Below are 18,362 nucleotides of genomic sequence, written 5' to 3'. Positions count from 1 at the left end.
TAAATACTGATCTGGCCATTCCAAAGTAGAATTTTAGAACTAGAGGAAAGCTTAGAACTCATCTATTTCAATCACATCATTTTACGGTGAGGAAACCATCAAAGGCAGGAAGAGTACTTACCCTAATGCCTCTCAGAAGCAGCTCCCCAGCCAAAACTGAGTTAGAATGCGACTGGCACAGATGCATCTGCTGTCACTAGGCCTGGAAGGAAAGTGACTGGAGGGGAAAGGTTTTGGTTGTACCTCTTCCTGCTGGGGGTGGACATGAGGCCTGGCCAGAGGACTGCCCAGAGGCTCTGGGGAAAGGGCAGAGAAGGCCACATGGTCCTGGATGCTAGTCTCCTTCAAAGCTGATGGAAGGTCGAATATGTGAGCCCTTCCTGTCAGTCATCCCTTCTCATCCTACTGGCTTATGGGCCCCCAGTCTCTATTGCCTTTAACCAAACCTCACAGAATTTTAACTGGGAGAGACCTCAGACAGGAGTTTATCTCTACTTCTTACAAGAAAGAAATGGAGAAGGAGGAAAGGAAACGATCTTGCCCCATGGTCATACTGAGAGTGAGTAGCAGGAAGAAGATGGTTCCTTCCCACTGGGGACTTCTCCACTGATCATTGTGCTTGGGCTGTGAGCTCCATTTTATGTCATGACCCACTACACGTACCATATAGGCATAAGTGGTTTCTAAAACAAGCTTATTATGCACTCTGACTTTTTTCTATTCCATTTGTATTGAAAAGAATATTTTGTGATTCAGTGCTGGTCATGACCTTTAAGCTGATTTCATGACCCATTCACTCATCGGTGAGAGTCTGACATATGAAAGTTAGTGAGCTAGTTGGACTCAGCAATAACTTGGTGTGATTCAACTTATAGGATAAAGCAGCTAGGAAAATAGAAGCACCTTCTCCCCCACCCACCAGCAAGTGACACATGTCATGTGAGACTGAGTCCAAAGGATACTGGTGTAAAATGCCTCTGGAGAGAGTGAAACGCTTCTGCCCGGTGTGCTTGAGCAGTTCGCTTACTGCACAAGGGCACTTGGCCAGTGGCCAAGAAGGTGAGTGGGGCTGAAATCCTGCCTACACTCCATGCCAAGCCACATACAAAGGTCTCCCCAGAGACACTGTGGGGCTATAATGGGCAGATACAGAGAAGTTCTGAAGCTCAGGATGCACAGAATGATTTTCAGGATCCCAGGTCTGTAGAGATTTTGCTTGTGATGATGGACTGAGCTACCCAGTTAGTCTTAATAAGACAGAGATACACATTGTGAGAGACGTAAAAAATAGCATGAATCACTAATTATTGTGTGTGTTTTCCTCCAAGGGGCTTCTTTCTACTTCTGGATAAACCCTCAGAAGAGGGTGCGAATCAGGTAAATTTGAGGAGAATCAAGTACTGTGGCTGGAGAAAGCAGGGGAAGTATAGAATTAATATCTCCTTTCTGTTTTTTTAGGAGGGATTTTTCTGGAGAAGGCAGTCACTTTGGCTCAGGGATAAGTACAGAAGCCTCAGTGCCTCACGTGATAAAATCCTGGCGCAGATGCTACGTGAGAAGGATGGAGGGTAAAAGATTAGGAACAATTTAAAATTCTTATCTAAAATGAGGTAATAACAAAAAGTTTTATTATTCCTTTTAAGAGTAAAAGATTTGGCATTATTCTCCTTGTCCCAGAGAGCTCAGTGAAGTCCTAATAGAGAAGGATGTGACTTCAGGGTCTGCTGCCGAAGGGAGGAGAGTGAAGCCCAAGATACCACCACAGAGAGAGCCCCAGCCTGCCCCGCGCCACCTGCAACGTTTCTAATATTGGCTTCTCAATAAAATACGTTACTTTCTCTCATTGAAGTGCATGAACTCATAACCAATCCTAGCCATCTGGTAAGGAATTAAAGTATAAATTGTTAAATACTTACATGCAAATAACAAGTGCCATAGGCACGAAAAGCAGGGCTGAGGCCAGAATCCCTCGCGGCAGCCATTCCTTCCACAGAGGTAATGCAGGCAAAGGACAAATGAGGTTTCCCTCCCTCATTTCCCCAATATCGTCAGTCCCTGGGAACTGGGAAGCATATCATCCTCAAGGAGTGTAGATTATTAAATCATATAACAGTTTATTCTGGGGCTCTCTGTCCCCTGGTTCATCAAGTACCAGTTCTTTACAACCTCCTGCCCTCCTGCCAGAGGATCACCCACTTCTGGACCCTCACAGGGTCCTTGCTGTTGCCAGGAGACTGGGATCTCTGAGCCTGGCACCACTGCGGGGCCAAGGCCTGTTTTCTCAGGCTTTCACACGTGTGCAGTGCAGGGGCCCTAGCTGGGTAGTAGGGGGTTCTTCACCCTCATCAGCCAGTGGAAGATTCACATTGGGTTTTTTTTTTTCTTTTAAAAAATCGAAGCCCTTGAATAGCTAGCTGGCACGGAGGTGTTGGAGGGATAGGGTAAAGGCAGTAATTGCCCAAGACTGCCCTGAGCAGGCCTTCTTTCAGAAAATGTCCAGTCACCTGTACTGCCCTGGACTCTCCTGACCCCACTGAGGGTCAGGTGCATGCTGCTCGGCTCCGTCCAGCTCAGCCCAGCTACCTACTTCCTGCCTTATCCAATACAGATCCCCTGCCGCATGATTCCAAGTGATAATAATACAGTGTAATCTGTAAAAGATGCAAACGTTCCTCCACTCTTTCTGCAAAGACATTCATTAATAAATTATTTTTAGTTAAGTCAGTAAGTTAAATAAATTAGTAAAAGAAACTCTGAGTGAACAAGCTTTGATAATCTACCTAAATGACCACAAATAAATGCTGGTGGTTTACTAACGACAACAGAGAAAGTGGTGCCAACCATGGGACCACAGCCCAGAGCTCCCAGCATCGCAGTGCTAGGGAGAAACAGCCCAGCATGTTTGCTGGTGAGGCGGCGTTCCAAGCAAAGCGAGCAGCCTGTCGTTCCTCATCTGGTTTATTCGTTTGCTGATGCTGGGCGAGGGACCCCTGCTCCCTTGGTGCCTGACCAAGCTACCTCCCAAGCTTCTTACTGAGTGACAGGTGTTTTCCTCTGTGTGGTGACTTCAGTGAGCCAACAAATATTTACTGTGCTTCAAGCAGAAAACTAAATAGCAGTAATAATAGGAAGCAGCAACTAACATTTACTATTTGCTTCCCCAGCTTAGGCATTTTACAGTTTCACTTAGCCCAACAATCCATTGAAGCATATGTTGTTATCCTCATTTGACACATAAGGAAACAGGACTTAAAGAATGTAGGTAACCTGCTCAAGTGCACCAGGTCACCATCCAAAACTGCAAATTTAGGCTTAAACTCAGCACTGTTAGACTCCAAAGCCTGCTGACCATTACACTGCCCCATTGGAGGGCATAGGGATTCAGAGAATTATAAGCCACGGTCGTCCTCAAAGAGTCAAAACAATATGAATAAAGCATGATGGCAGCTACTGCTGACGGAGCCCCTTCTGTGGGCCAGGTATTGTCCCAGGCACTTTGGTTACACTGTTAGGTCACAAGGGCAGAAACTCCCCAGGCTGGCTCAGACTCTGTATGAGTACGGGGTTGATCCTAATAAGACAGGTGGACACAAAGATAGGGAGCTGAAGAAAACCAAGAACAGAAAGTCTTGTACCGCTGGGCTTCCCAACGTGTGGGCCGGGATTGCCGGCAGCTCCAGGTTCCTATTCTGGGACAGTTGCCTTATTTCATAGTGGGTACATAAAGTGAGGATTAGATAATATCTTTTTTATATAACACTACCTCAAATTTGCACAATTCTTATTAGCAAATAAGAACTACAAAGCGAGAACTACTGATGTTTTAGGCAGAGAAGAGACAAGATCCAGCTTGAGTTGTAGGAGGAGTAATTTGATGGTGGCCTAGAAGTACAGAGGCCACTTGGGGGGTTAGATAAGTAGGAACTAGGAGAAAATGGGGCACCAGATAGGAGGTTTTGATGCAGGTGAAGAACTTGGGACAGTGGATCTACTTGAGTGAGAACTGGAAGGACAAGAGCTTATGTTCAGAGAGTGAAAGACTGAACATTCTAGATGATGATAAGGTTCATGCATCACCTAGGAATGGGGATCAGTGAGGTGTCGGGAATCTAGGAGGTGAAGCCAGTTGGACAGTCCTGGAGATTCATTTCCTTTCCCCTTTCAGAAGCTCAGCAGAGAACTAGTTCAGCAGGTACCAACCACCTCAATGGAAAAATAGTCTTCATCTTTCTAATGAGATCATTTCTTTCTTCATTGCAGTTTCCACTGTTAGTGGCATAGATGTTCCTGCCTTGCCATCATATAAGCATGATACATTCCAGGCAGGCTCCCTCCCTACAGGACCCCTAGCCAATGGGCACCTGGGCCAGCTAAGTCTGGCCCAATCCCCTGTTACCATTCTCTTTGTAAGTTTCCCTGAGAAACAGTAAAACCCTACTTTATATTTGCACATTTCGTACTGCTGTCCTCTTCACATAACAAGGGTCAAGGAATTTTGTGCCCAGGAATACCTATGGGTTGTTGACATGGCAAATATATTATGGTAGAGAAGAGCTAGAGCTTAGAACCAAAGTCTCCAACCATTCAAGGGTGTCGTTCATTAATCTATCAGCTCAGAGAGTCTCACATCTGCCTGGTTCAAACCCTGCATCAGACGGTGTATTAATTATCTGGTGTATGCAACCAAATAATGGCTTACACCAAAATAATGGCTTGACACAACAGTAAACATTGCTCACAATTTCTGTGAGCCAAGAATTCAGGAGTAGTTTGGGCAGTTCTGGCTCTGGGTCTTTCATGAGGGTCTCAAGATCTCTGCCAGGGCTGCAGATCTGAAGGCTTGACAGGCTGGAAGTCCACTTCTGAGGTGGTTTGCTGCTCTCTTACATGGATCCCACAGTGGTGCCGGATGCTGGAGGGAACCTCAGGCCTCCCCATACGGGCCTGTTCCCGTGCTCCATGATTGAATGTCCCCACAGCATGATGACTGGCCTCCTCCAGAGTGAGCAATCCAGAGAGGGAGACAGATGGAAATTATCCTGTTTATGACCTAGTCTCAGAAAGCACATAGCATCACTTCTGTCACCTAGCATGAATGGTTAGAAGTCAGTCAGTAGGAGGAGGGGCGGAAGATGGCGGCGTGAGTAGAGCAGCGGAAATCTCCTCCCAAAACCACATATATCTATGAAAATATAACAAAGACAACCCTTCCTAGAATAAAGACCAGAGGACACAGGACAATACCCAGACCACATCCGCACCTGAGAGAACCCAGCGCCTCGCGAAGGGGGTAAGATACAAGCCCCGGCCCCGCGGGAGCCGAGCACCCCTCCCCCCAGCTCCCGGCGGGAGAAGAGCAGGCAGAGCGGGAGGGAGATGGAGCCCAGGACTGCCGAACACCCAGCCCCAGCCATCCGGGTCAGAGTGCAGGGCCCTGGATACTAGGAAAACAGGGCAGCAAGAACAGTGAGCGGGCACTGGAGGCTGGGCGCCAGAGGACATAAGAAAAGCGCGCGACCATTTTTTTTTTGCTTTTTTGCTGTTTTGTTTTGGCGAGCGCTTTTTGGAAGTCTTAAACGGATAGGGACCCCAATACTAGGGAAACAGGGCAGAAAGACCGGTGAGCAGAGGCCTGAAGCTGGCACCAGAGAATAAAGAAAAACGAGCGACCACCTTTTTTTTTTTTTTCTTAATTAAAAACTTTTTTTTAATTAAAAAAAATTTTTTTTTCTTTTTTTTTTTTTTTTTTTTGGTGGTCGTTGTTTTGTTCTGGCGGGTGCTTTTTGGAAGTCTTAAAGGGGCAGGGCGGGTCACTTAATCCAGAGGTAGGGAATCCAGGATCTCTGGGCACCCTAACCCCTGGGCTGCAGGGAGCAGGGAGGCCCCTTACGGAGATAAATAGCCTCCCAGCAGCTCCTGCTCCAACGCGACTCCACCATCTTGGAGTAGCTGCCCGAGCCAGGCCACGCCCACAGCAACAGCGGAGATTAACTCCATAGCAGCCGGGCAGGAAGCAGAAACCCTGTCTGCACGCAGCTGCCCAGCACAACCCACTAGAGGTCGCTGTTCTCCCAGGAGAGGAGGGCCACAAACCAACAAGAAAGGAAGTCCTTCCAGCCGTCACTCGTCCCAGCTCTGCAACTATTCCTATCACCACGAAAAGGCAAAGCTACAGGTAGACAAAGATCACAGAGACAACACCAGAGAAGGAGACAGACCTAACCAGTCTTCCTGAAAAAGAATTCAAAATAAGAATCATAAACATGCTGACAGAGATGCAGAGAAATACGCAAGAGAAATGGGATGAAGTCCGGAAGGAGATCACAGATGCCAGAAAGGAGATCACAGAAATGAAACAAACTCTGGAAGGGTTTATAAGCAGAATGGATAGAATGCAAGAGGCCATTGATGGAATTGAAATCAGAGAACAGGAACGCATAGAAGCTGACATAGAGAGAGACAAAAGGATCTCCAGGAATGAAACAATATTAAGAGAACTGTGTGACCAATCCAAAAGGAACAATATCCGTATTATAGGGGTCCCAGAAGAGGAAGAGAGAGGAAAAGAGATGGAAAGTATCTTAGAAGAAATAATTGCTGAAAACTGCACCACACTGGGGGAGGAAGTAATCGAACAGACCACGGAAATACACAGAACCCCCAACAGAAAGGATCCAAGAAGGGCAACACCAAGACACATAATAATCAAAATGGCAAAGATCAAGGACAAGGAAAGAGTGTTAAAGGCAGCTAGAGAGAAAAAGGTCACCTATAAAGGGAAACCCATCAGGCTAACATCAGATTTCTCAACAGAAACCCTACAGGCCAGAAGAGAATGGCATGATATATTTAATACAATGAAACAGAAGGGCCTTGAACCAAGGATACTGTATCCAGCACGACTATCATTCAAATATGATGGTGGGATTAAACAATTCCCAGACAAACAAAAGCTGAGGGAATTTACTTTCCACAAACCACCTCTACAGAACATCTTACAGGGACTGCTCTAGATGGGAGCACTCCTAGACAGAGCACAGCACAAAACACCCAACATATGAAGAATGGAGGAGGAGGAATAAGAAGGGAGAGAAGAAAAGAATCTCCAGACAGTGTATATAACAGGTCAATAAGCGAGCTAAGTTAGGCAGTAAGATACTAAAGAGGCTAACCTTGAACCTTTGGTAACCACGAATTTAAAGCCTGCAATGGCAATAAGTACATATCTTTCAATAGTCACCCTAAATGTTAATGGTTTGAATGCACCAATCAAAAGACACAGAGTAACAGAATGGATAAAAAAGCAAGACCCATCTATATGCTGCTTACAAGAAACTCACCTCAAACCCAAAGACATGTACAGACTAAAAGTCAAGGGATGGAAAAACATATTTCAAGCAAACAACAGCAAGAAGAAAGCAGGGGTTGCAGTACTAATATCAGACAAAATAGACTTCAAAACAAAGAAAGTAACAAGAGATAAAGAAGGACACTACATAATGATAAAGGGCTCAGTCAAACAAGAGGATATAACCATTCTAAATATATATGCACCCAACACAGGAGCACCAGCATATGTGAAACAAATACTAACAGAACTAAAGGGGGAAATAGACTGCAATGCATTCATTCTAGGAGACTTCAACACACCACTCACCCCAAAGGATAGATCCACTGGGCAGAAAATAAGTAAGGACACGGAAGCACTGAACAACACAGTAGAGCAGATGGACCTAATAGACATCTATAGAACTCTACATCCAAAAGCAACAGGATATACATTCTTCTCAAGTGCACATGGAACATTCTCCAGAATAGACCACATACTAGGCCACAAAAAGAGCCTCAGAAAATTCCAAAAGATTGAAATCCTACCAACCAACTTTTCAGACCACAAAGGCATAAAACTAGAAATAAACTGTACAAAGAAAGCAAAGAGGCTCACAAACACATGGAGGCTTAACAACACGCTCCTAAATAATCAATGGATCAATGACCAAATCAAAATGGAGATCCAGCAATATATGGAAACAAATGACAACAACAACACTAAGCCCCAACTTCTGTGGGACACAGCAAAAGCAGTCTTAAGAGGAAAGTATATAGCAATCCAAGCATATTTAAAAAAGGAAGAGCAATCCCAAATGAATGGTCTAATGCCACAATTATCGAAATTGGAAAAAGAAGAACAGATGAGGCCTAAGGTCAGCAGAAGGAGGGACATAATAAAGATCAGAGAAGAAATAAATAAAATTGAGAAGAATAAAACAATAGCAAAAATCAGTGAAACCAAGAGCTGGTTCTTCGAGAAAATAAACAGAATAGATAAGCCTCTAGCCAGACTTATTAAGAAGAAAAGAGAGTCAACACAAATCAACAGTATCAGAAACGAGAAAGGAAAAATCATGATGGACCCCACAGAAATACAAAGAATTATTGGAGAATACTATGAAAACCTATATGCTAACAAGCTGGGAAACCTAGGAGAAATGGACAACTTCCTAGAAAAATATAACCTTCCAAGATTGACCCAGGAGGAAACAGAAAATCTAATCAGACCAATTACCAGCAACGAAATTGAAGCGGTAATCAAAAAACTACCAAAGAACAAAACCCCCGGGCCAGATGGATTTACCTCGGAATTTTATCAGAAATACAGGGAAGACATAATACCCATTCTCCTTAAAGTTTTCCAAAAAATAGAGGAGGAGGGGATACTCCCAAACTCATTCTATGAAGCTAACATCACCCTAATACCAAAACCAGGCAAAGACCCCACCAAAAAAGAAAACTACAGACCAATATCCCTGATGAACGTAGATGCAAAAATACTCAACAAAATATTAGCAAACCGAATTCAAAAATACATCAAAAGGATCATACACCATGACCAAGTGGGATTCATCCCAGGGATGCAAGGATGGTACAACATCGAAAGTCCATCAACATCATCCACCACATCAACAAAAAGAAAGACCAAAACCACATGATCATCTCCATAGATGCTGAAAAAGCATTTGACAAAGTTCAACATCCATTCATGTTAAAAACTCTCAGCAAAATGGTAATAGAGGGCAAGTACCTCAACATAATAAAGGCCATCTATGATAAACCCACAGCCAACATTATATTGAACAGCGAGAAGCTGAATGCATTTCCTCTGAGATCGGGAACTAGACAGGGATGCCCACTCTCTCCACTGTTATTTAACATAGTAGTGGAGGTCCTAGCCACGGCAATCAGACAAAATAAAGAAATACAAGGAATCCAGATTGGTAAAGAAGAATTTAAACTGTCACTATTTGCAGATGACATGATACTGTACATAAAAAACCCTAAAGACTCCACCCCAAAACTACTAGAACTGATGTCGGAATACAGCAAAGTTGCAGGACACAACATCAACACACAGAAATCTGTGGCTTTCCTATATACTAACAATGAACCAACAGAAAGAGAAATCAGGAAAACAACTCCATTCACAATTGCATCAAAAAAAATAAAATACCTAGGAATAAAGCTAACCAAAGAAGTGAAAGACTTATACTCTGAAAACTACAAGTCACTCTTAAGAGAAATTAAAGGGGACACTAACAGATGGAAACTCATCCCATGCCCGTGGCTAGGAAGAATTAATATCGTCAAAATGGCCATCCTGCCCAAAGCAATATACAGATTTGATGCAATCCCTATGAAACTACCAGCAACATTCTTCAATGAACTGGAACAAATAATTCAAAAATTCATATGGAAACACCAAAGACCCCGAATAGCCAAAGCAATCCTGAGAAAGAAGAATAAAGTAGGGGGGATCTCACTCCCCAACTTCAAGCTCTACTATAAAGCCATAGTAATCAAGACGATTTGGTACTGGCACAAGAGCAGAGCCACAGACCAATGGAACAGACTAGAGAATCCAGACATTAACCCAGACATATATGGTCAATTAATATTTGATAAAGGAGCCATGGACATACAATGGTGAAATGATAGTCTCTTCAACAGGTGGTGCTGGCAAAACTGGACAGCTACATGTAGGAGAATGAAACTGGACCATTGTCTAACCCCATATACAAAAGTAAACTCAAAATGGATCAAAGACCTGAATGTAAGTCATGAAACCATTAAACTCTTGGAAGAAAACATAGGCACAAACCTCTTAGACATAAACATGAGTGACCTCTTCTTGAACATATCTCCCCGGGCAAGGAAAACAACAGCAAAAATGAGTAAGTGGGACTATATTAAGCTGAAAAGCTTCTGTACAGCAAAAGACACCATCAATAGAACAAGAAGGATCCCTACAGTATGGGAGAATATATTTGAAAATGACACATCCGATAAAGGCTTGACGTCCAGAATATATAAAGAGCTCACACGCCTCAACAAACAATAAACAAATAACCCAATTAAAAAATGGGCAGAGGAACTGAACAGACAGTTCTCCAAAAAAGAAATACAGATGGCCAACAGACACATGAAAAGATGCTCCACATCGCTAATTATCAGAGAAATGCAAATTAAAACTACAATGAGGTATCACCTCACACCAGTAAGGATGGCTGCCATCCAAAAGACAAACAACAACAAATGTTGGCGAGGCTGTGGAGAAAGGGGAACCCTCCTACACTGCTGGTGGGAATGTAAGTTAGTTCAACCATTGTGGAAAGCAGTATGGAGGTACATCAAAATGCTCAAAACAGACTTACCATTTGACCCAGGAATTGCACTCCTAGGAATTTACCCTAAGAACGCAGCAATCAAGTTTGAGAAAGACAGATGCACCCCTATGTTTATTGCAGCACTATTTACAATAGCCAAGAATTGGAAGCAACCTAAATGTCCATCAATAGATGAATGGATAAAGAAGATGTGGTACATATATACAATGGAATACTACTCAGCCATAAGAAAAGGGCAAATCCAATCATTTGCAGCAACATGGATGGAGCTGGAGGGTATTATGCTCAGTGAAACAAGCCAAGCGGAGAAAGAGAAATACCAAATGATTTCACTTATCTGTGGAATATAAGAACAAAGGAAAAACTGAAGGAACAAAACAGCAGCAGAATCACAGAACTCAAGAATGGACTAACAGGTACCAAAGGGAAAGGGACAGGGGAGGATGGGTGGGTAGGGAGGGATAAGGGGGGGAGAAGTAGGGGGCTATTAAGATTAACATGCATGGGGGGGTAGGAGAAAAGGGAGGGCTATACAACACAGAGAAGGCAAGTAGTGATTCTACAACATTTTGCTATGCTGATGGACAGTGACTGTAAAGGGGTTTATAGGGGAGACCTGGTATAGGGGAGAGCCTAGTAAACATAATATTTGTCATGTAAGTGTAGATTAGTGATACCAAAAACAAAGCAAAAAAAAAAAGGGCAGTTTCTGTGTGGTAACCTCCAACGAGTTCTACACAAGGGTATAAAGGGCATATAAAAGTGTAGGCAAAGGGTCTGTTTGTGTTTATACGGAGGATCAAAGCCTAATTGGGCTACCCCAAAAATGAACTAAGATACGATATGAAAAAGAACTTCCAACATCTGCACTCTCTGGAAGACTCATGCCAGAAGATGATCATCAAAAAACCCCAACAAAGATCCACGCACTGCTACAGCTGTAGATGCACTCATCCCACCAGTTCCTGGACTTGCCATGGGAATGAGGAAGGAGATATCTAAGCTGACCTGTGCATACAGTAAAAGAACAAATTTGACTGGATCTATACTGTTGGAACTCAACCAAGAATTTGGAGAAGTGCAAATTGTAGCACTCCAAAGTCTTACAACTACAGACTATTTACTGTTAAGAGAACATATGGCATGTGAACAGTCCCCATGAATGGGTTGTTTTAATTTGTCTGATTTCTCTCAGACTGTTCAAGTTCAGTTGGACAATATCCACCATATCATAGATAAGTTTTCACAAATGCCTAAGGTGCCTAACTGGTTTTCTTGGTTTCACTGGAGATGGCTGGTAATTACAGATATGCTTTGGTTATGTAACTATACTCCTATTATGTTATTGTGTGTGCGCAATTTAAGTAGTAGCTTAAAACCTATACATGCTGAAGTTACTCTACAAGAAGATATGTCAAAGAAATAATCAATCTTCCCATGTTTTCTTCTGCCTGCTACTTCTATAGCTTTTCTTCTTCCTTCCTAATTACAACCCTTAAATAGAATTCGTGCCTCATATCAAATTTACCGAGTATCATAATTCTTCCAAGTGGTAAAGATACCTCAAGACAAATGCTGGGCATAGAAGCCACAGGGCATAAATATGCAAAGAAGTAAAAAGCTAACCTTTTCAAACAATATGGCTTCTCTCTCACTTACCAACTTTACATCTCCCTGTATGGCCCCGGAAGATGACTGGTTAGCTAGAGACGGGTAAGATTCCTCAAGGGAGGAACAACCTAAGACAGGCACAGTCTCAGGGGGGCCATCAGGTGAGAAATTGGGTATCAACAGAGGTGAGGCTTAGAACCTCACCCCCCCGTTCTGAGAGAAATCTTCTGCATACGTGGATGTTTTATTGCCCTGGTCTAACTTGGATTAACACATAGTCTACAGGCACACACCTGATCATCTACATTTGCTCTCTTACAACACTAAACTATGTTTTCTACCTTTATCTTGTATCTACCTACCACTTCAGCATTTTATTAAAAATAATAATAATAAAGAGAAATGTGGTATCCACATATAAATCAAGTATAAAAACCAAATGAGTATTCATATTTGAACTGACTGTTTAGAGTTCATAATGCATGAGCAAAACCGAAAGTTTCTGTGATGACTGCCCTTGTACTGTTCACCATGTAACTTATTCACTATGTAAGAATTTGTTCTCCATGTAAGAACTTGTTTGTTATGCCTCAGAAGATTGGAGACTGACGAAAATTAGGCTTGGGGTGGATTAATGATTGTGCATTGAGCATTGACTCCCCTATACAGAATTTTATTGTCGTTAACAACCATTTGATCAATAAATATGAGAGATGCCCTCACAAAAAAAAAAAAAAAAAAAAGGACAGACTTCCAATGGTAAAATAAATAAGTAACCGGGATGTAATGTATAGCATAAGGAATATAGTCAAGATATTGTAACAGCCTGGTAGGGTGATAGCTGGAACCTAGAATTATGTATATAAATGTTTTACCACTGTGTTGTACACTTGAAACTAATGTAATGTAATACTGTGCGTCAACTACCCTTCAATAAAAAATAATTATTTAAAAAAAAAAAAAAAGAAGTCAGTCAGTAAATCCAGCTCACATTCAAACCTTTTGAAGAAAGAAGAATCAAAGAATTTGCAGACATATTTTACAGCTACCATAGATGGGGGAACAGAAACCACTGTAGATATTTCAAGCAAAAAAAAAAAAAAAGACTTGATACAAGAAATTGTTGCTCATTATTGGAGGGGCTAGTGGTGGTAAAAGTTAAGGGCAGGAGTACTGCACCCACTAGCTTTCAGTTTACTTTGCTGTAGCTGCTTCCACAGATTCACAGTTGCTGCTGCCACTCAGAACCCAGGAAACTTCTGGAAACTACTGGTGAGGTCATTGCTGCCCCATAGCCACAAGGCTGGTGACTGGCAGGGGAGTATGGAGGCCAACATACAGCCTGTATATCTGCCGCCGCAGAGGAGGAAAGAATGGTTTCCACCTCCTTTCTACCCTCCAGATTTCACACAAGTACATTTTATTGGCAGAACCCTGCTGTCAAGGGAATCTGTGAAATGTGGTTCCTGGGCTTCCAGCACCTGCAGAGAAGGGGCAGAAATTGGTGTCAAGAGCCAACCAGTGCTATTCAGCATCCTCCATATTACAAGTATGGTGAGAAGACCCCACCTGTACTCACAGGGATCCTAGCATCCTAGTTTTTTTGTAGGCTTGTGGGTGCTCAAGTCTCTGTAAAAGAGCTAGCTAAGTCAGAAACCTGAAAGGTGTCCTTCTAGCTGGAAAGCAGATGGGGTGCTGGATGCTGGTGACATCCACTTATCCCCAGAGGTGACTGGAGAAACACTTGGAGGTTGTGAAAAACTTTTTCCAGGAGTTGTCCTGAAAAACAAAGCCCTCAGGACACTGCCTGGTACCCGTGACCATTCAGTAAATGTGTGCTGTTATCATTGCCTTGGAAGATGTCTATTTCTCAGACATTTAGAGAACACCTACTGTGTGCCGGCCTGTTAGGGATTCAAAGAGGATTATCTGACCTCAGAGCACATAGTGAATAAATGCTAAGCATATAACTGTTGAAACTGATTGAATTTGCTGAATTAAGGAGCCTATAGAATAGGGGGTGGAAATCAGTTAAACTTAAAAATTCTAATCCAGTGCGATGAGCAGCCATGGGGCTATGAATACAATTCTGTGGGGGCAGCACAGGAAAGGAGCTGTGATCTCCGCTGGGCCCTTCCACCAGGATGTCTCCTCAGAGGAGGCCTGGAGGTAGATTGGTGGTGGGGGTGCTTATGAGCCTTGGCTTTATAAAATTTAAAGTCAATAAATGTATTAATTTATTAAGCTGGCTTACAGGTAAGCCTTGCAATCCTTAATGAACCGTACGTTATAGTTCCGTTTATATCTGAACTTATCTGAACCAGTTTTATTTTTTCAGCATGTTCTGCCTCAGGGAATAATGAGCCCCTAAGTACCACCCACTCACTATATATTACAGTCTCAGTTGTCTGAAAATTATTTCTTTCAAGCTTTGAGGACTTTGCCATATTTAGTTCTCATGTTCTGGGATATATCAGAGCTACAAATATTTAACTCTTCATCTGCACCTCTGCAAGTCAGGCTATAGATTTGAACAAGCATCTGGAATTGGTTACTGGGGAAATGTTTTTTGGGAATTCTTTGAAGAAAGTATGTGGATTTAGGGGTTTCTTCACAGTGTGCCTGTTCTGCCCCACCTCCATCCCCCCACTGCTCCATACACTTAGACACTTCTTACTGTCCCCTCTGCCCTGTGTTTGTACAGGGGGAGAAGTGCCACCCAGACTGGAGGAGAACCTGTGTAGGATCTGCATGGACTCACCCATTGACTGTGTTCTGCTGGAGTGTGGCCACATGGTAACCTGTACCAAGTGTGGCAAGCGCATGAATGAATGTCCCATCTGCCGGCAGTACGTGATTCGAGGTGTGCACGTCTTCTGATCCTGAGGGCTTGGACCGGCTCCTTCAGTGCCTTACAGAGACATAGCTTGAGGTGTCTGGGCTCAGGATTGGCCCACTGCAAAGAGGGTAGGCTGACAAGAAAATCTGAAGTGTTCCCCAGACCAGGGCAAGCAAAAATGCTGTGTCACTTCTGTGCATGCCAGTCTTGTCATGTGGGTGCACCTTTTGGCTGGCAGAGCCTGAGGCCAATGGGAACAGGTATAGATCCCATGGGCAAGTCCATGGTTCAGTGATCTTGATGTGATGATGGTAGTAGATGAAAAGAGGACTTCCGTAACTTAGACCAGATCTTCCTCTGAGAACCTAAACAGTTTTGCCCATCCTTCTCTACCCCACTGACACCAACTGAGCTGCTTGCCTCTATTTCGCCAATCAGACATCTGGTAGAATGACTCTCCTCTCTAGCACATTTGCTTTCATTTTGAATTCATTTCTCGTCTCTCTGGCCTTCTGTGCTTTAACCTACCTTTGCTAAAGTCTCTTACTACATTGCCTAAAATCCATTTGTTTCTTCAGACCAAAAAGATGTTAGTTTAGCAGATCAATGGTGATCCTCCTTAGGACAGAGTTTGGACCAGCAAACTGATTTTAGATGAGAAATGAAACACGAATGCTATTGAAATTTTTCAGTCATTAAGAGTTGCTTTGTTAAGGGTTGGGACTGGAAGCTCTGTCCCTTGCCATGATCTTGGGAGCCAGCAAAGCATCTTCTAACCTGCTGGGAAATTTGTCTCTCTATGCAAGAGATGGCACATAGTTCACCTCTGCTTTTCTTGGGGCCTGACTTTTACACCATCCTTAATTTTAGTTTGAGCAAAGGGAAAATGTTGGGTGGAAACAATGAGTTTTTTGCCTAACTTTGACTTCTCCAGCGGACAGGAGTCTTAAAACACCTTCCCTTGAATATAAGTCCCTCTTTCCTATGGAGGTTCTAAACATGGCCTCACTGAAGCATGGAGACTTAGGCAAAGAGCCTTTATCTTCTCCAGCTAAACTTCTCGTGAAATTCCTGGAGACAGCATGTAAGGCAGAGCACCTAGGAGTTATCAGAAGGGACTAAACGAGGCTGGATTCAGCTCTTGGGCAGACAGCTGGAAGTCTCACTTCCCCAGGTGGGTGAGGACTCTGTCTCTCTCCCATTTCAGTTCTCAGCCTACTGAGTTGGGTGCAGGTTAGGAAGCAGCATTCTCTAGTCCCTATAGGAAGGACCATGCGATGAGTAGGTGATGCTTTTGAGTCCTCTTAGGACCTTTATATCACTAACGAGCCAAAGGACTTAAAGTTTGCTGGAGAAGTTTAGCCAAGCACAAGCACAGGCTGTTAAAGAGCTGTGTGCTACCATTAACCACTGGATGAACTATGCAAACCCTAAACACCTGAGGGCCTTGGCAGATGCCCCCATGATGCAGCCAAGGTCTTTCAGTCTAGACGAACCAATCATGACATTGGAAAGCAGCAGGAAACCTGTAAGGGGACTTGTTTACCAGTGCAGACATACTGAGGTTTTCCTGCCATCTTCAACCACTAATCCCCTCTGGAAGAATGAAATAATTTCATAACGTAGTTGTCATCTAAATATTGGGGAACTTATCTCAACATTTTACCAAGTCCTGGATGATTTGATCTGGGCTACAGCCTTTGTAGGCATCTGGGGGAAATCAAGCGATCTCTCTGTGAAGGTATCATCTCACCTTTCTGCTGGATGGTAAATCCTATAGTTTACAATGCCTACCAGTTTAGCAAAAGATTTAGCTGCTACTCAGTTGTATTGTGAAACAGGTTTACATATGTGCAGCTCAGTTAAGATATAGCAATAACTGTGGGGCAGAAGTTGGCTCTCTCCCTACTTAAAATTCTCTGCTGAGACCTTACCTCTCCCTACCTCTCAATTTCCCTCTAAGACATGAATTAAAAATAATATCCTGATGCTTGGTTAGTGACCTCAGTAAGAATTAGAACTGATGTTACTGTGGAGAAAGAAGTTGCCTTTAATTCTTCTAACTTCTTCTTTTGGTGAAGGTTTCCCTTAGGAAAAATGGTGTTAAATAACCCTGGTTTTTGTTTGGTGGGGGAAGGGGGTGGTGGACAGGTACCTTATTATTATACCAAATAAAAGAATTCTAAGATCCCATTTCAGTGACTGTCTCACCTAGGTAGAAAACATGATTTTTATCCTTGAATGCTCCCTCCTGCCTCTCATAGTTCCTTGGTCTTAATTATCATGGAAACATCTAATTCACAATGATTCTGTGGCTTTGCTGTGATTGTTCTGAAATTTCACTTGAGACTTGTTTTAAAAGACTTGGATAGCTGACTGGTTCATAATATGTTGAAATGGTTGGATCCAAACTGGTAAGAAGGATGTGTACAGGAATTAGTGCTCAATATATATTGTGTACATTTGTTGATCTTTTGCATGTAAAAGTGGCTTATATTAAAATTCTCTCAGACTTAACTTGGGTGTTAAAGCAAACCCCAAGGTGTATTTTTTGTTACAGAGCTCTGCTTTATAATTTTGTAATAAAGTTTCAATATAGATGCCTGTCTGATCTGGTGTGAGGATGCCAAATGAGGTCCGATAGCCTAAGGCTGACAAGAGTTGATAAATCCCAGGCCCATCCCAGGCTGTGTGCACATGGGCGTGCTCTTGGGAGATTGCCTTGGGGATGCTTGGGCCATGTGGCCTTGGTCAAGAAGTCCCTCTTCAATAGATGAAGAAACTGAAGCTTGATGGTGGTGTGACTCGTCTAAGATCTCACAACGCATATGTGGGAGAGGCCATGGGCCGGCCTAGAAGCTGGGTAGGAAAAGGACCAATCCTAAAACCAAATGGGAAGCACCAAGTGAGGTCAAACATTGACAGTGATTTGGTAGAGATGGGCCTTAAGTATGTGGGTAGAAAGGAATCTGAGGGACAGCTGGTGTGGACAGTTAAGTCTTCAGGTAACCCTCGGAGATGGATCGTAGTTTCTGGATACAGCTATATAGTAGTTGGAGTGTGGTTCAGAGGCTGGCCCAGCCTCATGGGCAGTCTAGACTGTTGTCTGCCACCTGTACACCTCCCTGACCAGGTGCCTAGGTGAGGGGACTCCTGACGAGTACAGACTTTGGGTGAGCTAGATTGTATGTAGATCTTCCATGTGACCAAGGAGAGGAAGGAATATGGCC

General features: G+C 43.2%; 1 protein-coding gene across 5 annotated transcripts in view; it reads left to right on the top strand.

The window, feature by feature from the left end:
• LOC130678843 (leucine-rich repeat-containing protein 37A2-like) overlaps positions 1-17,732 on the top strand; it is a 46,162-nt gene extending 28,430 nt beyond the window's left edge. Inside the window, exons 5-7 of one of the 5 annotated variants that reach the window (XM_057501302.1) lie at positions 1,329-1,377; positions 1,459-1,610; positions 14,998-17,732. In XM_057501302.1, coding sequence (XP_057357285.1) covers positions 1,329-1,377; positions 1,459-1,572 — 163 coding nt within the window. In that variant the 3' untranslated portion in view covers positions 1,573-1,610; positions 14,998-17,732. Of the gene's footprint in view, positions 1-756; positions 1,161-1,328; positions 1,378-1,458; positions 1,611-1,677; positions 2,567-13,501 lie in introns of those variants that run through there. The other 4 variants (XM_057501301.1, XM_057501300.1, XM_057501304.1 and 1 more) reach the window with 4 other exon arrangements.
• Positions 17,733-18,362: the final 630 nt, after the last annotated feature.

This window comes from Manis pentadactyla, chromosome 4, assembly GCF_030020395.1.
Source record: "Manis pentadactyla isolate mManPen7 chromosome 4, mManPen7.hap1, whole genome shotgun sequence".
NCBI lineage: Eukaryota > Metazoa > Chordata > Mammalia > Pholidota > Manidae > Manis > Manis pentadactyla.
The sequence above is the reverse complement of the archived record's forward strand: the minus strand, read 5'-3'. Positions and strand labels throughout refer to the sequence as shown.